The 21,123-nt window shown below is 36.1% G+C and overlaps 1 protein-coding gene across 4 annotated transcripts in view; it reads right to left on the reverse strand.

The window, feature by feature from the left end:
- Window positions 1-21,123, reverse strand: part of arnt2 (aryl-hydrocarbon receptor nuclear translocator 2) — a 111,564-nt gene that overhangs the window by 42,099 nt on the left and 48,342 nt on the right. For all 4 annotated transcript variants that reach the window (XM_046857776.1, XM_046857778.1, XM_046857774.1 and 1 more), the window contains 4 exons: window positions 18,547-18,623; window positions 13,897-14,031; window positions 11,559-11,633; window positions 3,012-3,163 (listed from right to left, as the gene is read on the reverse strand). In XM_046857776.1, coding sequence (XP_046713732.1) covers window positions 3,012-3,163; window positions 11,559-11,633; window positions 13,897-14,031; window positions 18,547-18,623 — 439 coding nt within the window. The remainder of the gene's footprint in view (window positions 1-3,011; window positions 3,164-11,558; window positions 11,634-13,896; window positions 14,032-18,546; window positions 18,624-21,123) is intronic.

The raw sequence follows: 21,123 nt of genomic DNA on the forward strand, positions 1-21,123 counted from the left end.
TATGCTTATTGCAATTATTGCTGTATTAAAGTGAAAACACTACTGCCGATTGTCACTCCATTTTGCTATTATCTTGTTTTTTGGGGGGTTTTTCAGTATGATAATTACACTCTGACATGACATTATGCTTCAACATACATATAAACATCCAGGCAGTCAGAATTAAAGGGTACATGCATCATGAAGTATAGAAAGCACTCGGATGTCTTAAATGTAACATTATACTGGTTTTATTCACAAGCAGCAGTAAATATATATATATATATATATATATATATATATATATATATATATATATATATATATTTAAATGTAAATACACACAAATTTTTTGTGCTTTCAGCTTGTGATATTTTTCAGGGTGGTGGTCTATGGGTAATATAAAAAAAAGGCAAAAAAAAAAAAATGTAAACCTGTCCATATTTAAATTTGACCATGTCAAAGGTTGTTATATGGAAAGATATTTTTGGTGCTTATTCAGCACTGATGAAAAAGAACCGACATTGAGAGACCACTGGGGGAAAAGGATTACTATCAACTTAAATTTCAGCACTGGCTTCTTTAAGGTAATAAAATACTCCCACACAAGAGATTTGATCTGATTGCAGGAGGATACAAGGTTTCTTGGCAGTTACCATTTTGCATTGTAATATATGAGGCTCGTGATGGCATACATGCTGAAAAGAATCCGGGGCCCGTAAATCGGGACACGCAAAGCCTTGTACTGTGAATTAAACACAGAAATGAAGACAGTGTCTGTTACATGGTGTAACGGGTGAAATATGTTGTGGCTCCTTATAGAGTAGAGCGGCATTTTGGAAATAGGCTGCCGCCGCATTTTTCCGGTATTACTGCATGTGTGTAAGACCGAGGAATATGTCCTTATTATTTTCTGATGCTCATTTCTAAGTTTCTTTGACTAACCTGTAACGCTGTTGCCAAAAATAATAAAAAAGCACGAGTTTTGGAAACCTGTCTGTGCTTATATGATTTCTGTTGCAACTGGAGTTAGCGAGCTATCCCCTTGACCTTGATACAATGCGTTACAACGGCTTGTATCTAAACAGTAGCCTATCAAGAAAGTCATTTTTCACGGTCTTACTCCTTCCTTTCACAACTATTTCTCTCGAGTTTTTCTTTTGGCATCGTCGTGCGTTTAAAAATCAATACCGGTGGAATTTTTTTTCCCGATACCGTGCAGCTCAGAACACAGGTGAGGTGCGTTTTTTTTGTTTCCGTTCGGAAATTTCATTGGTCTAATGTTATGGCGCTCAGTTTTTTGGCTTGAAGTTTGTAAAACCGGGAAAAACCCCGGAAAAATCCATAAATTAGCCGCTTCGTTGTTTAAGCCGAAGTTCAAATCGTGGGGAAAAAAGTAGCGGCTTATAGTCCGAAAAATACGGTAATAATAATAATAATAAATATACAGTCTAAATGCAACAACATTTTCTACGGATGTAAAAGGTTTCAATTAGCTGAATCAAGACCCAGTGATATAAATGCAGTGTATAAATGCAGCCAGTGGATTTTATAACAGGTGATGAGAGACAGCCTGATGCAGATGTAGCTGCTGATAAGCAAAGTGAGAACTTGTGTCAGTAATGAATTATAAACAAAATAGGGGTGTATATGATGGCGAAAGAAAATGTAATAAGCTCTCTTTACAACCATGGAAGCAGAAAATCATCCACAATTCACAGCACTTTGAAAGTGAATGGTGGATGGGCTACATTAATAGGAGACCACATCGGGTTCCACTCCTGTCATTCAAGAACAAGGATCTGAAGCAGCAGTTGGCACAGGCTCACTGAAAATAGACTGGTAAAGATTGGAAAAAGACCAAGAAATATTATTCCAGTCTTCAACTGTCCAGTTTTGTCAGAGTCACTTCCTCAGACTCACTAACCACAATACAGGAAAGAAAGAAGGGGAGTAGGTTAAATGTCATGTCATTTTTTCCCTTCAAAAGGGAAACACGTCAAATGTTTTGCCTCAGAATATGTTCTATTTTTCATTATTTGACACACGTTCTTGGGTTTGATTGAAGATGAAGACTAATGAGTAAGTGGGACTAAGGAAAGCTTCTGCTATTTATTTAATTAAGAAAAATGCGTGGCAGAAGGACTAAAGCAAATATGACCCAGCGTGAAGAAATATGAGGGCGTGTGGTGTTTAGCTCGCCCACATAAGTCAATTTCAACTAAATATTACCTGACGTTATGTTACAGCTTCCATGCTGAAGCACGCACTGGACTTTTTTCCCCCCAAGCACCCGACTATTGGCACTGATAAACGGAAAGCTCCTTCTAAAAGTTCGTTATGGAGGATGTGGAAGTCTGGATGGACTCAATGTTCAAAACAGCTTGTGTTATTCAGCTCGGGAGAAACCGTGCGGATTTAGTTACAATGCAAGGCACTGTGGAAGGAAAAAACTTCTGGAATCTGGCTCAAAATCTACAGTGCTTAAGTTGTTGACAGCAGAGGGAGAATTTCGTTTGCGGATGCTTAGAGGAGAAGAGACGAGAATAAAGAAAGAAAGAAATAGAAACGGAGAAGAGGCAAGCTTGTTGGTGTTTTTCACAACAGTTGCTAAAGAAATCCACAAGGAAACAATTTCTTCTGACACTAATTGAGACAGCTGTCTTTGCTGATGCTTTTTTTTCAAAAGGTACCAGTCTCAGTGGGCATCACTGAACTTTCCTGGATCCCGAATAAGCAACACTCACTCCACAAATGTTGTCCATAAATATCTTTTTTGTTGCCTTCTGATTGAAACTGCCTATCTACTGTATACAAAAAGATTTTTTGGTCCAGACTATTGTAAAAAAAGACACTAGCATCAACAAAGTGAACCATAGTCCACTTGAAAGTGGATCAAGACCCACAATTTGTTGCACTCCTGAGCAAACACCACCTGTCAAACTGTCTAGACCAAATAAAAGACTTCACTGTTCCACACTTTAGACATGAATGTCTTTTTAGAGTGAGTAGAAGGGGAAAACGACACATACTTGACATTTGTGTTAGTGCAGATGATGTACTCAATCTCGTCCGAGTATGGATTCTGGAAGGTGAAGCTGCTCGTTCTGATCAGCATCCATTCACGATTCTTCATCCGGAAACGATACATGACTGATAAGACCTGACCTTTCAGCTTCACAACCTGCAAAGAAACAAAGGAACAAATGTCTAGTAAAAATAGAATATAGAATCATGTTCTATATGAAACTGAAAAGTTCAGACATGTAACACATAAACAACAAACAACACATAGCACATCTTGAAATCATCAGCAGTCCATTGTTATCCTGGAGATCATAATTTGATTTTTTCTTTTTAATATGACAAAAAAATTCCAGATCTTTAAACATCTGATTAAAATCATATTCCTGAACGAACTGACTCTCTGCACGATCTCACTTCTATTTGTGAGGAATGATCATCAGAAGAATGATGAAGTGCACATTGTGCTTATGCGTGGGACCTGTGTTGTTTCAATCGGCATCACATATGTTCGGGCTTTGAATGTGTCACTAGGATGGATCGAAAAATATCTCAAATACAATCAGATGCTGCGCTATCGGGCGAATATCATTCCATCCTTAATGTTTAGCAAATGTACAGCATCTGAATTAAATACTTACCTATTCTACTGTATGATGCAATTGAAAGCTGTTTAACATGACATTATGTGAAGGTCCCATGATACAACGTAACTTGTTTTCATATTGAAAAAAATACAAATTGTTTAAGTGTTGCTTTGAAAACTGGGAGGACATAAAATTGACGGACACAGAGGCAACATGCCCGTTTACTGTGTTAAAAGATATAAAGAGGACGTGTTTCCAAAACAGATTATTTTACAGAAGAAAGGTACAGAATCCGTAACTTAGTCACTGAGACAGATAAAGAAACAATGCCTCCTTTCCTGAGGCAGGTACAGAAGCCACACCCCCTTCAGAGAGACTTGTACAAAAGCCACACCCTCACCAGGACAGGTACCAAAGCCATGCCTCCTTCACTGAGAAAGGTTAAGAAATGGCTACAGAGACAGGTCCAGAAGCCATGCTTCCTTCACTAGTACTGATAAAACAGCTACACCTCATTTACTGACACAGGTTCAGACACCAGGTCTCATTCATTCAGACATGCTCAGAAGCCTTGCCTCCTTCACTGGGACAGGTCCAGAAGCTACGTGTCCTTCATTGGAACAGATACGAAAGCCATGCCTCTTTCCATGAGACGGGTACAGAAGTCATACTTCCTTAATTGTAACATGTACAGAAATCACCACTCCTTCACTAGGACATCTACAAAGAGCTTCCTTTCAGGCATAACATTATGACCACTGACAGATGATGTAAATAACACTGATTATCTCATCTTCTCACTGATTATCTCTGGCACCCGTTAGTGGGTGGGATATATTAGGCAGCAAGTGAACATTTTCTCCTCAAATTTGACGAGTTAGAACCAGGAAAAATGGGCAAGCGTAAGGATTTGAGCGAGTTTGACAAATTGTGATGGCTAAACGACTGGGTCAGAGCATCTCCAAAACTGCAGCTCTTGTCGGATGTTTCTGGTCCGCAGTAGTCAGCACCTAACAAAAGTGGTCCAAGGAAGGAACAGTGGTGAACCAGGGACAGGGTCATGGGCAGCCAAGGCTCATTGATGAACGTGGGGAGCGAAAGTTGGTACAACAGACAAGCTCCTGTAGCCCAAACTGCTGAAGAAGTTAATGTTTGGTTTTGATAGAAAGGTGTCAGTTGCATATATGGCTGAATAGCTACAGACAAGTCAGGGTGCCTCTGCCCATAATATTATGTCTGATCAGTGTATAATTTATCTAATGTCTTTCTAAAGGAAAATCCTGTTAGTCACCATCACCTAACAATTAGACTTCTACTCACTTACAGTACAAATGTGTTATAAAAATAAGAGCTCTGATAACTGAACACACAAAGGCATACAAATTGTAATGTAAAGTCTGCAGTTCCTTGTTCTCCATTCTGGCCCCTTTAACATGACCTTGAAATAAACCATAATAACCCCAGAATATTGAGCCAAGATTTAATCTTAGTAACCTCACAGCACTCTTTAAAGTCTACATTCTTTCCATGCTGAGACCACAAACATCAGCAAAATCACCTCATGTTTCCTATTGCTTTAAATAAAAAGGGAAAAAGTTAATAAGCCTGTTTTTTTCATCAACAAAAATATAACATAGCAAATCTGCTTTTCTTTGTCAAAACAATGCTCATTTGCATCTCGGGAAAAATGCCTTGCTTAAACAAATTAAAATGGCTAACCACACCCCAGACTGTGAGGAGAAAAACCCACCATCCACAGAGACAGAAGAAAGAGTGAATACAGCACATCAGCACATATTTTTGGCCAAAGGTGAATTTTTTTTTGTCATAAGGCTCTTTCTTTTTGTAAAGACAAAAATAAGAGACTGATCTTTTTTAAAGCCTCACTCAGTCCATTAAAAAAAGGGTCTTTTTAAAATGATAAAACTTTTTTTTTTTACCGAATTTGAACCAGGCACCCAAATAAAGAAGTGTGGAACGATCTTGTTCTCAGCCATATTTGGAGTATATCTAAGGAGTTATATTTGCAAAAACTCTCTTCTATGGTCTTTTTCAATACATTAATATTATTCATGTGGTAGCATCTGAATTGTAGCCAAATCCAATTGCAACACAAGAGCTGTTAAAGATGAAAACTCCAACACTGGCTTCTTGAGGTTTGAACTCCCAACTATGTGGTCATAAGCACAAAACCTTAACCAGTGAATTGCAACCGCCAGCTTGCCATAATCATCTGTCATCACCATAATCCAGATCCTGAGCCAGATAACTGACAGAGTTAATACAGGAAGATCAGTAGAAAAGCAGCCAGAGGCCCAAACCCGATAATACCCGAAATGTCAAGGTTCCACAAGGTAACTAAGGAACTAGAAAGCAAAAAAACAAACCAAATGTAAAAAACCAAAAGTCTAAGTAATGTAAAAAAAAAAAAAAAGGTAATAAGACCACACAGTAATCGAAAGCCTATGGTTACTAAAGGCACTAAACTGTCGCATTCCTTTTCACTTGAAAAACATCCTATCCAAGGTTCCACCTTACTTTTAGAAAGTGGCAGAGGGGCCACTTTCACCACAGATACTTTATTACTGAACACTTGTGCACCTGCTTGTTTCCACAACTGTTCAATCAGCCAAACATGCATCAATAGCACAAGATATGAAATCAGGCGGTTCAAGAGTTTCAGTCGACCATCAAATATCAGAATGATCTCGGTTGGCTGTAACTCTGGAGTCATTGCTGACGGCACAAACACAACAAACTATTTTAGGTGCTTTCTTAGAAAAGAGAAATGACTGAAAATGGTAGGAAAATCACTGAGTCTCCCCTCGTGTTTGTGACTCACTGGCTGTGTTTGTATTCTGTCCTTATCCAGCTAAACCCGCTTGCCATCCTCGACCTTGTGTCAGCTACTATTTGTAGCCTAGTAAATTATCAAACATGGTTTATAAGTAAGCGTCATGCAAATGTAAGAACCACATAGCAGAAGTCAGCATTTTATTTTATTTCATTTTTGTTTTAAACACCAGAGGTTAACATATACCGAAAGCACACAAGTCACATGATTGCATTCTTTCATGAAGATGCCATTTATAGGTTACATGGATACACAAGCATGATATATGAAAAAGCTAGCTCCAGGCCCATGTCACCTAAAGTATAGGGTTATTGTTAGCAGACAGCAGAAGCCAGGCATTTTAGCCAAATTTGGAGCTCTAGTTGCAATCATTTTGTGTGAGTCAGAGACCCTTTTTTGTTGATAATATTAAAAACTCTGTTGTAACTGTCTTGTACTTATAAATAATGGCACTCTAACATTATTGATGTATTAATAAAATATTTTTGAAAAAGAGCAAAAAAAAAGAGCTCTGTGTTTGCACTGTTTCTAACGATTCTGCAACAATTATAAACTATATGATTAGTATGACTTTACATTAGTGAGCATGACAAGAATCGATGTCATTATACAAAACAGGAAGGAACATTTAAATTAATATAATTAGCTGAATGCCAATGATGATCAAAAAGCTGAAACTGATAAAAAAAAGTAATGTAACTTTAATAAGGTTCTGTGATAAAAAGTACCTTGATAAACTAATTAAACTCTCAGGTCTGTACTCGGTACTGTCCTGACTACTAACCTCAGTTTTAACTGAAATGTGAGAAACAAAAAAGTAACAAATAATATAATGTAAACATTTTTTTTTTTTTAAGTCACCATCTTAATTTTACCCCTTTTTTTTGCGCTACAAAATAATTTATCAAGACACAGTAAAAGAACTAGAACATGCATCTCACTTAAATAACTGACCAATCAGCAAACATGTAGTCACACTTCTAACAAATTCATTTATAAGTTCACATAAATTTTACAGCTGAGGTCTGATTTAGGAAAATTATAGACACAAACAAACACACAGGCTTAGCTCTTTATATTTGGAGATTATTTGCTGACCTACATTTATAGCCATTTTTTCAATTCGGTATAAAACCAGTTGTCCCCATCAAAAACCTCCATTTGGGGGCCATTTAAAGACTTTTCATCGCTGCCCAATGGACCACAGCCTTTCTATTCCTCCGACATTAACTTCCTGTTTGTGCCCTAGTTTGTCTGCAGGTCAAACCCATTAAAACTCATCTCACATCTTCCCCACTTCTGCTTAAAGCTTCAACAGTAATACCTCTAATCCCATTCTGTACATGGCCCTCATTATTATTCTCATTACTGTCAGATTAAGCCTGCATTACACTGTGATTTCAGCAGTCTCATTATGATTATTACCTGTCACACTCTATCAGATTAAATAAAATCTCTATGCTGTGCTTAAGTCATCAGTCAGTGCAGTCCATGCTTGTGCTGCATAAACAGAAGCAAGGCCTTGTACAATAATGCCAATGTTAATATGCTTTCAAAAAGTGAAGAAGAGGACTTCGATGTTGTTTGTGACTGGGTTATAGAGAACACCGTAAAATGTCTAATTATCAAAAGAAATAAGGATATTATTTCTGTGGATTAGACTGTGTGGTAGCCTTCCATTTCACTATTTCAGTGGCCAAGCATGTAGCCTAGTAACATTATATTAATTAACATGATGAATGCTCAGACAATCTAATAATATAATGTCTCCATTATTGGCTGTCAGATTATGTGTTCCAAGACCAGCCATTTCAACTAACAATCAATTCATACTTGTACAATATGCAATTTGTGTCTGACAACAAAATGAGGTGATACATCGTACACAAACCTGGAATTAAAGAAGTCCAGGAAGTGGAACACCAGAGAAAAGGGGAAGCCATTAGTATAAAAGGTTGTAAATTGAAAGCATTGAACACTGTTTGGAAAAGAAATAACGGTCCCTTGATTCTCTTTCTGTATCTAAAATGAGATGCAAGTACCAAAGAACTTTTGAAGGAGTTTCCAACTTCACTCCTGTCCAAGTAGAAAAAATCTTTGGCATTGATTATGAGAGGTTTTGGAACCTGACGCCAAGAAAAACACATAATCTCTTCTGTCATGGCTTCTGATAATGTCTTTACCTGCCAGCTCATGTAAAAGTTGCTGTCATTGTTTAAGTGGAAGCTTGTACTAAAGCTTTGGACATGATGTACTTGATTGTGAAGGGTAGTGAGTGTGAGAATGTGGTTCTACTACATGTGTGCGGTCTCAAGTTTTCTGAACTGTTATTGTGTGAAGTTTTGGATGACGGCCATTCAAGTCTTTCTTAAAGAAAGTATGGTGAGGTGGAAACAAGTGAGAAAAAGAAAGTACGGTTCCACAAGTCAATAACGGTATACTTCAATAATGGTATGCACACTTTGAATGAAACATCAAGCATGTTGTTTCTGTTTATTTGAAATGAGCAGTATTAAATAGGTTCATATATAATAGAAAAGCAAGTGCAGGAAAACTGATCAATGGCTTTATTTTTTTCGTTATGTAATTACAAGCAATGGCAGTGTAGTTCTCTTCAATCAGACTCGAGGAGCAACTGTCTGGTGTTGAACTATAAACAAGGCTCAGCTTTTATAGATCTATCAACATTCTCCCCTAAAAATGCATAAAAATGTATTATAGCTAGTCCTTGCAGTGGAGAACATTAAGTAAAGGTCTGTAGTGAATAAAAGATTAAGATGCTTGAAATATAAAGTATATCATCCTAATAAAAAGGGGATATATTTTATATTATAAAGTATATGCCCTTATATTGTCTTATAAAATACAAACAAATAATATCACATATTCAAATAAATGTGTGTAGGCTACACAAATAGTTAAAAACTTTTTAATTTTAATTCAAACAAGAAGACAAATGTACAGGACTTTCAGAAAAACACCAAATTTCTTGTGTAAATGCATGAATGACTTACGAATAAATCAGACCATATTCGGTTTGTAGAATGAGGCCCATGGTAACAATAAAAGTTGGTATCCAACTGCACTTCCACTCAGCTAGCATGCTTGCATGGCTTTCATTTAGAAATACTGAAACTTGTTAGAATGCTAGCTTTTATAGGGCTTTAACTGAGCTGGTAACAAGGTTAAAATCACCTTTACAACCTTACACATTCTACACTAATCCTATTCCAAGGATAGTTGAAATAAGACTCATAGAGGAGAGTAGAACATTTGTAAAAACAAGCTTGTACTATGTGTCCAACCTGTGGAAGCTAATTAATATAATTTGTCACCTCACTGAACCAACTAACTTACATGAAATGTATAATTAGAATCTATCATTTATCATTTAGTTTCACAATGCAGCTGAAAGGAAGGTTTGACACTGATATGGGATATATCGACTTGTTTTACCTTTTGCTAGTGTAATTATTTATTTATTTGATTCCTCTATTGTATATGAAACAAGAGGACGGACCTTGAGAGGAACCAAAAAAAAGCCAAGAACTGGACTCAAATGGGCACAGAACAGTTAGAATGATTTCAGCAACAGTTCTTAGTTACACATTTACAGTGAAATTTTCCACTAAAGCAAGGGTGAGACTTGAGCATAGTTGACTGTGAGAAACCTTTAAAGGTTGTGTAGCACTGTGAGCTGGCCAATTGTGTCTGAAAATAAACTTTTCATCAAGCTATAAGCTGCCAGGATTTCCTGCAAAGTTCCAGTGAGAATCACCCCAGCACAGAACTGAGATCTAACAGGACATAGAGCTTAGGAGCAGGGTTCACTGAGAAAACCCCACCAAGCAACACTGTAAGGCGAAAAGCCAAAAGACGGAGTCAGAGATGGGCTCAAAACAGCAAAAAGAGAGAAAACAGAAGGGTCAAGCTGAGTGAGAAACCACCTGGTTTAATTAGCAACTAAAGATGCGGTAAGAAAGAAAGAATAGAAATAACTAATAAAGGAGATAGAAAAGAGAACCAAAAAAACAAAGACCAATACTTCTTTTCCCTCCACTCATGTCACATTTGGCTTTCTTTCCTGAGCTGTAATGTTCCTGAGCCACATAATGATCAGCATCTCAGAGGAGAAACTGCTACTGCTTGCTCCTTCTCAGTCTTTCATGTGCTTTTAAACATCAAATAGGCAAACGCGACAAATCCAAATCCACCCAGAGCTGATACACTCCAGAGAAGAGAGATATCGAATCATACAGAGGCGGTTGCTTTGAAGGCTTTTAAAAACAGGACTTAAATCAAAGTGGAAGTTTGATAGCAGAATATTTTATATGCATGAGCTCTGCTGAATCATACTTTTATCCGAGGGTAGAGGTGGTGTGCTAGGAATGTGTGGAATGATAACCATCCATCCATCTTAACACCAGGTTTCAATACAGTAAAAATGTGACACCTTTCTATCTTTGCATAGCCTCAGTAGAATCCCATTCCGGGATTTAAAAAAAACACACCAAAGCATGTTACAGAAGCAGCCAACATTACAGACGGCTAAAAAATTACCTCTCGTGCTAGACAATATGCTACTGTTACAAATGCAGTATCACAGTAGGTAATAATGAACATAATGGTCAGCATCCAAATGAATCAAATTTATTAAAAAAAAATGTAATCAATATTTGCTTATATGTTTGGTTGTTGAGGCAGGGATTAATTCGCTTGGCTGCGGATGTCTACTGAGAAGGAATTTTTGCTCAGCTGCTTTGTGACCATGTCTATTGCTTATACATATTACAGTATATACAGAAAACTAAATTAAATTCTGTATACGTTCTGTGTGACTAAACTAAACCCATTCTTGCAAGGCATTGCCAAGGCTACACTTCCCAGGGACACCAAACAAAAATGACAGACAAATGCACAAGAGATCACCTCAGGATAGGCTTGTGCACAAAATTCACAGTATATTACTAACGACATTGTATATAATAATACACTTTCAACCTGCTATTTCTTAGATCACTAGCTTCTATGGATTGCAATGGGTCTTTAGTTACAGAGAAACAGAAGAAAAAGGCCTTTAGTTTATTTTATTTTATTTTAAGTTTCAACCTTACCTGTTGGAAGCTCTCCCTTAGGTGGCTCTGATCCTCAGGATGACAAAACTCCAGAATGTCTTTTCCAAGCAAATCCTGAAACGGAGCAGTACCCAGTTGGATGAGCTTTAGAAAAACTTTCGGAAATCCAACAATCTATGAGTAGTATTACACAATATACTGTATAAGTATTATATATTTTTAGATGGTTCTTTTTTAAATTACTTTCTTTCCTTTGGTTATACAATAGGGCTGTGATTTGCCAAGACCCACAATAAAGTTCAGCCAAATGGATAACCTTAGGTAGGTAGGTATATAGTCAGTAGGTAATATCTGCAGAACTTATGCACATATAGGTATATGTATGTAAATAAAATGTTTTTTTGCATCAGAATATTATTTTTGATAGCTGTGGAAAGTCAAGTAAAACAGATATTAAAAATAGTGAGACAGAGGTTTATGAAGAAGGCATAGATGTGAATGAAAAGCTTTTCACAGGGTGTTCTTGAATGTCCATATGAAACAAAATCTATCGACTAGATAGGAATCTGACCTGATTCCTTAATTGCATATAGAAGTATAATTTTCATGACTGGTTGAAAAAGAACTTAATTTAGAAAATCCCCTCACCTTAAATTACATGAATCACTAATGAGCAAGACAGAGGGAACTGTGGCTAGAAAAAACTCCCTGACATGCGACTTTGAAAAGAACCAGGCTCATCAAGGAACCCATCCTTATCTGGGTAACAATGTATAATCAGAAGATAAATGATAAAATTGTATATAATGAGGTCAAACAGTATGATTAAAATGAAGTATGCTAAAAGGGATGTTCTGTATGCACGGTATATACTGTTGAATGTGAATCATTGGATGAGCATGAGACAGTCTACGATTTCAGCAGCATTTCTGTACACTTCCATCTATTTATAAGCATGTGGTAATAAATGTCATATATATATATATATATATATATATATATATATATATATATATATATATATATATATATATATATATATATATATATATATATATATATATATATATATATATATGAAATAATATTTTGATATAGTAAGACAGAATTTTGATTTTCTTTTTCATTATTAATTCATTTTGCTATTTTACTTTCATTTATATTAATACCTGCCCTTCAGTTGTATTATTTTGTGCGTACAATCATGTTCGTGAATTCTTTTTTTTCAGCCTTAGTAAATTTAGATATACAGAAATATTCTCTGCTACTTTAAGGAATCTTCAACAGCGTCTGAAAACTCTATGTATAGAACAAACTATAACTAAATGGGCAACACTTCCCAACAATGGAACCTTGAATGTTCACATTTTTCTGATTAATAATTACTAATGGTTACTCAGGTTTTTGGTCTTTGATCCTCCTTTGGTTTTTATTTCTCTTTGCATCCATCTTTACTCAATTATTGTTTACACAATTTTTCTTAGCACACATTTTTACACATGCATACCGTTTTAAGTCAGAGCCTTGATGAATGAACATCACTCTGATTTTAAATGTAAATCATTGGAGAGTTTTCTTCTTAGAGAGATCTTTAGTCTTATTGCAAAACATACAATATCTACTAAAACTGCTGCAAAATAGGAAAAGTAGAGGACAGACAGACAGACAGACAGACAGACAGACAGACAGACAGACAGACAGACAGACAGAAAGACAGACAGACAGACAGACAGACAGACAGACAGACAGACAGACAGATAGATAGATAGATAGATAGATAGATAGACTATCTACACTACACTAATATTTACTAATATTTACACACACAACACACACACACACACACACACACACACACACACACACACACACACACATGCAAAACACATACACACACACTGAAATTCCCTTCTTAAAACAATACTTAAAATAAAACTCTGATTTACAAACGAATATTAATCCATGATGACATATAAATCGAATTCCTGAAAAATGAGCTCAAACCAAATAGATGTAATAAAAAATAAGAAGAGTAAACACGCTAATTTAAGCCATATTACACTCGATTTTAGCACGGTCTTTTATACAACGAGAATGATATACTTCATCTGCAGCAGAATATTAAATTCCATATGTAATATTAATATTAGCACGTGAATAGTGAAGCATCTTGAAGTCTGCCTCCCAAGGGATCCAAAAGTAATATAAAACATATGAGCCAGTTCATCTGCATTTCATTAACTGATTAGCTTCTGATTTGAGATGAAATCAAAACCGCATCCCAGATTTCACAATTATCTAATCCTTTGAGCTACATAGTATCTCCAGGCTGACTGAATGTTAAGCATCACTTTGTTGAGCGAGGAAATGTTCTCACCTGCGGCTGGTAGCCGATCACGTTAATGCAGCGGGGATCCACGAAGGTGATGATGCCATCCGAGTTGTGACGGGACAAAAACTCTGTGGGCACCGAAAGCCCGTTCAAGTCCATAGAAACCGGAGAACTGGTCACCTGAGAATTGAGGGATGAGAAAGAGAAATACATTTTTCATTGCATAAAGTCTCTGGCACACTTAATATACTAAGCCTTCAGTACATTAACTGCTAATTATGCAAATTATCACCGTTATATTAAAGTAATGTACAAAACAAGAGCTATTTTTTTAGCTTTTAACATTAACTACATGCCTTGAACCATTATGAAGGACTTAAGGACATCAAATGTAGCTGTACATTTTTTTAACAGCAACAAGGTAAAATTTATATTCTTTTTTAATATTATATTGATATTTTCTTTTTATTCTTTTCCAGCTAACTCATTAAAAATAAACATATAGGGACTAATTAATTGAAAACTGAATTTATAAAACAGATATATAAGTACAGATAAGTATCGGCCTATATTTTATGATATAACCTAGCAAAAATTAGGACAAAATAAAAATGCATTTATAATCCGTAGGGGGAAAGGTAATTAGCTACTATACAAAACAAAATGCACGCACAATTATTTTGACACTTTTCCCATCATGTCACGGCTCAGCAAGGCCACAACTACAGTTCTCAGCAAGCACCAGAGCATACAAACATGGCCGCCTCAGACTACACCACCCACAGTGTGCCGCACTTACATTTGCTGCTCTACTGATAAAAAGAGACTCTAACACATTGTAACACAAGGTATTGCTCAACGTCGGTTCTTGTACCCCTTTCATACAAGATCTTACAATGATGACGGCAATTTGACAAAATTGTACAAATATTTTGAAAAAGTTTCCACGGCAGACAAACATAGCAAGGTCTGCTCCGCCCTCCGCTCTCGAACTGCCGCTCGTCCACACACCCACTATACATATACTCTGTATAGTTTAATATAATTAATGTAATGTTATTGTATAATAAAAATAAACAAATTACAGTATACTTCCCCATACTGATGGCTTTTCTTTAAGACTCCTGGGTAGGCTAAGCTTTGCCTCGACATACGCCATATTCAAGTTCCGATGGGTCATTAGAATGTGGGGAGTGGTAGATCAGTGATTAAGGCACTGGGTTACTGATTGGAAAGTTGGGGGTTCAAACTGCCACTGCAACCGAATGTTGGGTATTGCCAAGCTGCCACTCTTGGGCTCTTGATTAAGGCCCTTAACCCTTTGTGCTCCCTGGGCGCTGTATGATGGCTAAACCTGCGCTCTGACCCCAGGTTTCAAACCAGCTGGGATATGTGAAGAAAAGAATTTCACTGTGCTGTAATGTATATGTGACAAATAAAGGCTATACTACGCATCTCATAAGTCAGGGACTACCTGTGTTTGGTTTGACCATTGTCTAGTCCTGTGTGCCCTGTTTGTTCATCTGCTGACCTCTGCTGAACTTTGACTATGACCCTGCTTTTGGTTTTGGATTTGTCTGCCTTGATTTTAGAGTCAAAATTTATGAACCTGCTTTTGCATCCAAGTCTACCTAAACATCGTGCCACATCGCAGGGCTACATATTAACCTAAATTTAGATAACAAAATGCAAAAAAGTGCTGAATATGAAAGAAAAAACACAAATACCAAAGTTGGTTATTGTCCTAGGACGGCATGTTCCATATTTTTTATTCCTCCTTTTATTCTCCAAAGATTATAATTTTTCTTATTACAGTATGGCACATCACACTTTTTATCTATTCATATTGACAGTCTTCTGGAACACCCGCAAAAACAACCTGACTCCTGTAATAGCATCGATAAAAATACCTTTAAAAGTATAACACCTAAAAATGCAACATTCTCCCTAATGAGGACCTCACCACATCAACAACGGACTTTATTTGTAAAATAACACATTTCTTTTATTATCGGATGTAAATGAAGTATGTCTGCCATACAAGTCCCTGTGAAGAAGCTGTTGCTATAGAAACCCTAACAGAAGTAGAGAATTAATATAAACTTATTTGCCTTTCAGCAGGAATACTGCTGCTATTAAAAATGAATCAACATGGTCTTTGAAAAAAATACAAACAGATATTACTTGTTATATCATGGGCTTTCTAAATACTCAATTCTGATTGGCTGGGAGGCACATTTGCATACAGACTGAGGATAATTTGGATAAATGGTGAATATGACATTAAACTAAAAAAATATTATAACAGCTTCATTAGAAGTAAAGAAACAGCACAAACAAATGTAATTCACACACAATCTCTCTTTCTCACACACACACACACACACACACACACACACACACACACACACACACACAATCACTCTCGCCTAAATAACTATTTATTTAAATTAATTCAAATACATGTAATCTTATTGCACCACTTTATCTCTGTGCATGATTTAGAGCAGGCGAAACTCAATCGGAATTTTTATCCATTCAGTTCATTTTGCACTGCAAATACCATTGATGGCAAATGACCATGATGTAAGTGAGATAAGCCACTGATAAGCACGTTACACCATTTTAATACACTCTGGAGAGGCTACCATTCTCCACTACAAGTTGAGCGGTAATTCGGCCTTCTGTGTCGTGCATTAAAAGCATGTTACCGACGATTAGGCATGAATTATCCCTTAATAATACCATACTGCAAGCTTTTTTAAACTGTGTAGAGGCACAGGCCAAAACCACAAATCTTTCAACGTGCAAATGCCGTGTATTATATTCAATTGTTTCATTTTTCTTCATTTATTTCATCGACTACTTCATTCAATTCATTTCCACAAAATCTAACTAAGGAATTTTATTCACAAAAGCAGCATGTTTGCTTTTTGCTGCATCCATATGAATGGGAGCCTGAGAAATATTTTTTTTTTCTGGCTTTAATCATCCCTGGCTGGTTCGGAGAAGATAAAAGATGTATGGATGAAACAAGATGAAAGGACTGCATGGAGATCTTTCACGTTCATCCATTAGTCGAAACCCTTATATACATGTACGTTTGCACACACTCATTTCATGTGACCCCAAAACTTTGTGCTTCATATTTCTGCTTCCTTGTTATCACCTTTTTAATATGATTTTTTTAATACCACATTCACAGTCATACAAGACTGAGAGAGTCATACACAACTATCACAAAGGTTCAAATATTCATCAATCCTTAAGAAGGTAAAAAAAATGCATTATTAGCATGAAAATTGTTCTACATTATTTCTATTTTGTCTCAGAAACATCTAGTAGCTTCTGAAGTGTAATTCAAAATTATTATTATTATTATTGGGGTGACCCCAAATAGATAAGATGCTTCTATAGGATAAGTCTGATACGACTACCAATCTCACAGTCAAATCTTCACGGAGGTGTTATGAAACAAGGATCATTCCATTTTGGTTATATGGGGGTGCTCGAAGTATGATTTCACATAAAACTCAGTTTTCTCCCAAAAAGTTAATATACAGTCTATTACAATAATGTTGTAAGTAGATCTGCAAAAAGAAAGAAGCTTTTTATAAATATTTTTCACGTGCGTGCATAAATTTCCCCTGTGACAGATTTAAGTTTTAATATCCACGATCCGTGATCGACACAGGAGCATTTCGGAGGCAGGGATTTGAATATTTAACAATGTCTGGGAGATTCTATAAAGGTATATTCTATTCTAATTAAATTCTGTATATTTCATTTCTGATTGTTTTTCGGTGCATCGATGTTGTGCTGTATTTACAGCGCACTCGCACAGGAAATTTAGCCGATTTAATTTGATTTGCAGACATCCTGCAGTGTGGCCTTGCAGTTATTTATTTATTTTTATTTATTGAACCAAAACGCATGTGTGATGTTCTGTACATCACGGCTTTAAAATGGTATGAGGAATTGTTTTTTTACGAATGTTTCTCCATGTTGCCTTTTATTTCAACTTTAAAAAGATAAAAAAGACATTGTCAGTTTCATTGTCACTTTATTCAAAAGCTGGTACACTTGTTGAATACCTGGTGTGGAACCCCCCATCACCACCACCAACCGACCAACCGACCAAACACACAAACAAACACGATTCGACTATCACTCGACTATAGGCAAGACTTGAACATTCTGATTCAAATATGTAAATCCTCAGTTTGGGAAACAACTAAATATATATATATATATATATATATATATATATATATATATATATATATATATATATTTTTTTTTTTTTAATATTATTAACATTTTGAAGATTCTACAATGCATATGTAAACTTCTGACACAATCCAGTCACTGATTATTTTCCTATAATCGCACAGCTCATGATGTTTAATTCCTTATTTATGGAAAAAATACTAGATCTGTTCCTTTTAGACCTTTTTTGTAATGGTATTATAAACTACTGAACTATTTGTCCAGCTTAATAATACAGCGGATATAATAGTGGTGGTAAATGTACAAGCAAACAAATGCACAGTGCACCGAAATGTATGATGTAATGCACTTAAGAGTTTCCCTGTGACCGCCAAAACTCATTCCTGTGTGTCAGTGGAGCCCGAGCAACCTGGGATTGTTAAAAAATTGAGCTATTAGAGCAGTTTCTATGATCTCTTTACATACCTGAAGTCTTCCAATTGCAACCAGACAATATTTACTGGTTTGGCCCGCTTCTGAATCGTCATCCGGGATTGTCATTCCTGAAAAAGACACAAGTTAGAGAGAATGAACTGAATATCACACACACACACACACACACACACACACACACACACACACACACACACACACACACCAGTCTCAGGTAAATAGCCCATTGCTGACAAGCATATAGCAAAAAGAATTGGGCTGTAATGCCCCTTTATGAAAGCTGTCGATCGAATGATTGCTTGTGTTTTCCTTCGCCAAGAAATAATACTGGAGACGCTTAATGAAAAACAACTAAATGGATTCCAAATAACTTTCACTTGCAGACCTGTTTTTCACTTCCATTAAATGAGGACCAGTGCGCCTTGTTTGTGTCGAACATCATCTGCTTTGTATTCTGCGTGTTTTCAGGAGACAGAACAACAAAAACCTCATTTGGAATTAAGATTCCTGGCGAAAAATTGACCCTGGCGATAACACCAATGACATACCAAAATGTTTTTTTTTTCTTTTTTTTTTCTTTTGTGCAACAGCTTGTGGCCATGTAAACGTGAACAGATCCGTTTCCGAAATCTTGATTTAGTTCTACTGAGGTTTTTCTGTGTGGAACTGGATGTGAAAATGAGAGAGTGATGAAACAAATGGAGGAAAGCCACCAAACAAGATGACAAGTTGTGTACATTTTTACCTAAACCACATATGAGCCATTTGACAATGGTTTTGCATATGAAAAGCCAGAAATTGGCTTTTCATAGAACCAGTGAAAAAATCTTTAGCTATTACAATGTCCATAATAACAACAACATTTAGCAAAATGAAGAAATAAAGAAAAATAAATAGTGGATTTTGACATTTTTAACTGGAGGCATGTGTTCATCTCAGAAACAAGCACACTGGTACAGTAGTCCTTAGTACTAAAATATCGTGTATAAATAGTAGAATATTAAAACACTGATCATTAAATCATCCAGTTGCGATTTCTAGGAGTCAACCAACAAAAAAAAAATGTAAATCCAGGCTAAAGATAGATGATAATACACTATTTGAACCAAAGGTACTGCTACACCAGAAATTTCCAGCCCTACGTGATTTTTCACCAAACTGTTACCACATAGTTGGAGGCAGATAAATGTGTACAGGATCTCTTTGGATAGAGTAGCATTACATTTTTCCCTCAATTGAACTAGGGGACCAAAACCTGTTCCAGCATAACAATGATTCTGTGCACAATACCAGCTCCATGAAGATATGGTTTACATGGTTTGAAGTGGAAGGTTTGAATCGCTGGCTAAAAAGTTCTGAACTCAACCATATTAAACACCTATGAGATAAAATGCAACACCCTCAAATTGGAATTGGAGTGCACCCCAGGCCTCCTCAGCCTACATCAGTATCTGACTTTACTTATGCTCTTGTGGCTGAATGAGCAGAAATCTACACAAGCACAATCCAAAATCTAGTGGAACATCTTCCCAGAAAAGTGGAGCACATACTCACTTCCACAAAATGTTGTCCCTATAGTGGAAATAAATTAATTAATTAAAAAAAAAAAGTATGCTATAATAGGAAAGCAAGGGTTTAATTTCCTTATTATTATGTTTATGTTACATTACTGATTAATAATAGCTATAAACAGTTGTTTTCTTACTAGCCTTGATTTCTTTCTTGGCGTTAATAAAAAAAATAAATAAATAAAAAAAAAAACCACTAAGAAATTTCCTGTGTAAAAAAAAAAACACAGACCCTGGAGACTCTTTCCAAAAGTATTAGATTAACAAAGAACAGTTTTCATAGCAGAATCTGGTAATTATCGGATAATGCCACCCCTTGGTATTTTGTCACTTCCTTTTTAAATAATGTACAATTTTGTGAGCTACTTAATTTATTTTCTTTGAATAAAAGACAAAATAAAGCGAAATAACTGAACGTGTTTGCTTTCTGCATAGTAATTTATCAAAAGCCGTCACTAACAACATCCTACAAGACTAAAATCCATATAAACGGGAGTCTGCGTAATATTTTTCCCAGTCACACGTCTGGCTTTAATCATCCCTGGATGATTCAGAAGAAAAAGGAGCAAAAGATAAAAGATGTACAGATGAAACAAGATGAACCGGCCAGATGGAGATCCTTCATTTTCGTCCATTAGTCTAATCCTATATACATGCACATGTGCACTAATGTGACCCCAAGAATTAATTCCTTTCCCAAGACAGATTTCTCCTCCCTGTGCTATTTTGTCTTTTTTTAAATACTCGATTATGATTGGTCAGAAGGTGCTGGTGAATTTTCCATAACAGCAGATCGTTTTAGTTCTGGTGAAAGGCAAATCTCATGTTTTTATAACAGCCCATTTAAAAGGACTTATACAGTGGATCTTGAGGGTTCATATAAATAGATAAAAAATGTGTGAGGAGACATTTGTTCATCATTTTGGAAAGGAGTCTCCAGTGTGAGTGCCAGTGCCAGTGTTTTGTCAACTGTACCATATTAACAATTAAGCGTTTATTTGAATCATTATACTGCTGCTTATATAGTCCCTGTGTAAGTTGT

This window comes from Silurus meridionalis, chromosome 9 (assembly GCF_014805685.1).
Source record: "Silurus meridionalis isolate SWU-2019-XX chromosome 9, ASM1480568v1, whole genome shotgun sequence".
Classification (NCBI taxonomy): Eukaryota; Metazoa; Chordata; class Actinopteri; order Siluriformes; family Siluridae; genus Silurus; species Silurus meridionalis.